At 40.6% G+C, this 2,417-nt stretch overlaps 1 protein-coding gene across 1 annotated transcript; it reads right to left on the bottom strand.

Moving 5' to 3' along the window:
• Nucleotides 1-5: 5 nt before the first annotated feature.
• ARL1 (ADP ribosylation factor like GTPase 1) lies at nt 6-2,146 on the bottom strand (the record flags this gene model as incomplete). Its single annotated transcript, XM_042444478.1, has 3 exons — nt 6-161; nt 1,251-1,362; nt 2,058-2,146. Coding segments are annotated over 3 exons (357 nt in total), but the record flags the coding sequence as incomplete, so codon positions are not given.
• Between the last annotated feature and the right edge of the window lie 271 nt (nt 2,147-2,417).

The raw sequence follows: 2,417 nt of genomic DNA, 5'->3' as shown, positions 1-2,417 counted from the left end.
AGTCCGGTGCCTTTGGTTGCAGATGTTTTGAATATCTGCCATTTTCTGTCCTTCAGAGCTGGAAGTCCAAGTGCATTTGCCATCTCTGTAGGAGTCATAGCTTGTTCCATATCTTGTTTATTTGCAAACACCACTAAAATAGCTTTCTTTAGTTCTTCTTCCTAAAAGAAGAAGCAGATTAGTTCACGCCACATTTCATCAAGTTTCATTTAGTAATGAAAATTATATGCAGCATCTAGAAAGACACCAGAGGTGGTTTGGAGAACTGTTTTTCATTTTTAAGCTGTAGGCGTATGCAGATCCTAAGCAACCAAGAAGGTACACAGTAAAGTGGACTGGACTGAATAAAGGCTGAACTGAAATTATTCACAGAGGGGAAGTGAAAACAATGCATTTACAGTAGAGTCTCGATTATCCGACTTTTGGTTATCCGACTTCCCGATTATCCAATGTCTCATGGTTCTTTGTGAACAAGCATGAGACGTCAGATAATGGCGCGGTTTTCCTCAGCCTGAAGGGAGTCTGCAGACTCCCTGGGGACTGAGGAAAACCAAGCCTCTGAGAAGAGGCCTGGGCCAAGTGCCCAGACCTTTCCTCGGTGTGGCCTGGAGTCCTTTAGCCCGAAGGGAGTCCTCGGACTCCCTTCAGGCTGAAGGAAATGAAGCCTTGCCGTGAAGAGGCCTGGGCCGACGGGCCGCACCTCTCCTCAGCGTGCCTCAGCCCCAAGGGAATCCAAGGACTCCCTTGGGGCGGCCTACGCCTCTTCTCGGCGAGGCTTAGTTTCCTTCAGCCCAAAGGGAGTTCTCAGACTCCCTTCAGGCTGAAGGAGTCCAAGCCGCGCCGAGGAGAGGCGTGGGTTGTCGGTCCAGGCCTCTCCTTGGCAATACTTGGATTTCTTCAGCCCGAAGGAAGGAGAAGCCGCCGCGGAGGAAGCCGGACTTAGGAGGTAAGCAGAGAAGGAGACGAGGAGGGAAAGAGGGAGGGAAGGAAGGAAAGAGACAATAATATAAATAAAAATAAAATTAATATTAGATACTTCGTAATTGTTTTACTAATCTTAAAGGCAATGGCCAGGATCCAATTAAGGAGTTAACACGGATCATACTGCTCCTGACAAAATCAACAGTTGTTCTCAAAGGATGCATGTAGAACTGCAGGAGGGAAGAAAAGTTCTGGCAGAAGCAGAGAAATCCAGCTTGGACCTGTCTTATAACTGGAACTGTCATATGTGTAAACCTCTCATTTCCTACCTCCAACATGGCAACAAGCTCAGACTTTGAAATTCCAATTCTGTCTCTGTCACAGCTGTCCACTACATAGATGACTGCATCCGTATTAGAATAGTAACATCTCCAATATGGCCTGGAATATAAACAATATTATAGTGTTTAAAATGCATGCTAATAAGAACTATCACTTTCTATCCCTGGAACCCTGTTGGCTTGTCTAAACTACAGTAGACCCATGAAATCAATTGCTGAATGGTGTGCCAACACACACATAAATCCAATAGAATTTAAGCCTATGTGTGTGCTTGACCCTTGAAGAAAAGTCACCTAAATGTATGTAGATTACAACTAATTTGAAAAAGTGAAGTTGGTGAAATTTCTGTTCTATTTATGTCTTCCATTTTCTTTTCAGCATCAAACTAAATTGCTAGCACATATGTTCCTTTAAAATATAATTTATTTTTGATTATTATGCAATCTTGTGGCCAGAATAAATCTCAGCTAGGGCAGTCACGGTCCTTTCAAAGTCACAGATTAATGAGCACTTATTGTCCATTAATTTGTAATAAATATAAGTAAATCATCAATACATTATTTTTTCAAATTCTGACACTTTTCAGAACCTTTTAATATTTGTTTTATTTACACTAACAATAGAAATGCACTATGTTCAATCTGTCTAATCTTATGTAGCTTTTAAAAGCAATGAAACAAAAAAAGCTATTTTTATCTGTTTAAGAAACCCCAAGAATTCAGTTAAATACTTCAAAAATCATGCCCTGTGTTCACAGCCAGTTGGCATGCCAGATGTTATCAGATATGCTATACCTGATGCTTGTCTGCCCTCCCAAGTCCCAGACTTGAAACTTCAGATTCTTGTATGTTACTGTCTCAACGTTGAAACCAATTGCTGGAAGAGAAAATCAATTTATCAGGCTATGTTAAAAACTCTGAAGTCCAGAATATTGTTTGTTGCAATCCAAATACGCAAATATAAAATGATGCAGTTTATTTCTTATCTACTGACAGACTAATATACAAGCTGACCATCTCTTATACAAAAATATGAAATGGTCCAAAATCCTTTTTTTCCCATGGGAGGCTGAGATAGTGATACCTTTGCTTTCTGATGGTTCAATGTACACAAACTTTGTTTCATGCACAAAATGATTAAAAATTACTTTCAGG

This window comes from Sceloporus undulatus, unplaced genomic scaffold (assembly GCF_019175285.1).
Source record: "Sceloporus undulatus isolate JIND9_A2432 ecotype Alabama unplaced genomic scaffold, SceUnd_v1.1 scaffold_10864, whole genome shotgun sequence".
Lineage (NCBI taxonomy): Eukaryota > Metazoa > Chordata > Lepidosauria > Squamata > Phrynosomatidae > Sceloporus > Sceloporus undulatus.
Note: the sequence above shows the minus strand (reverse complement) of the source record. Positions and strands in the feature narration are given on the sequence as shown.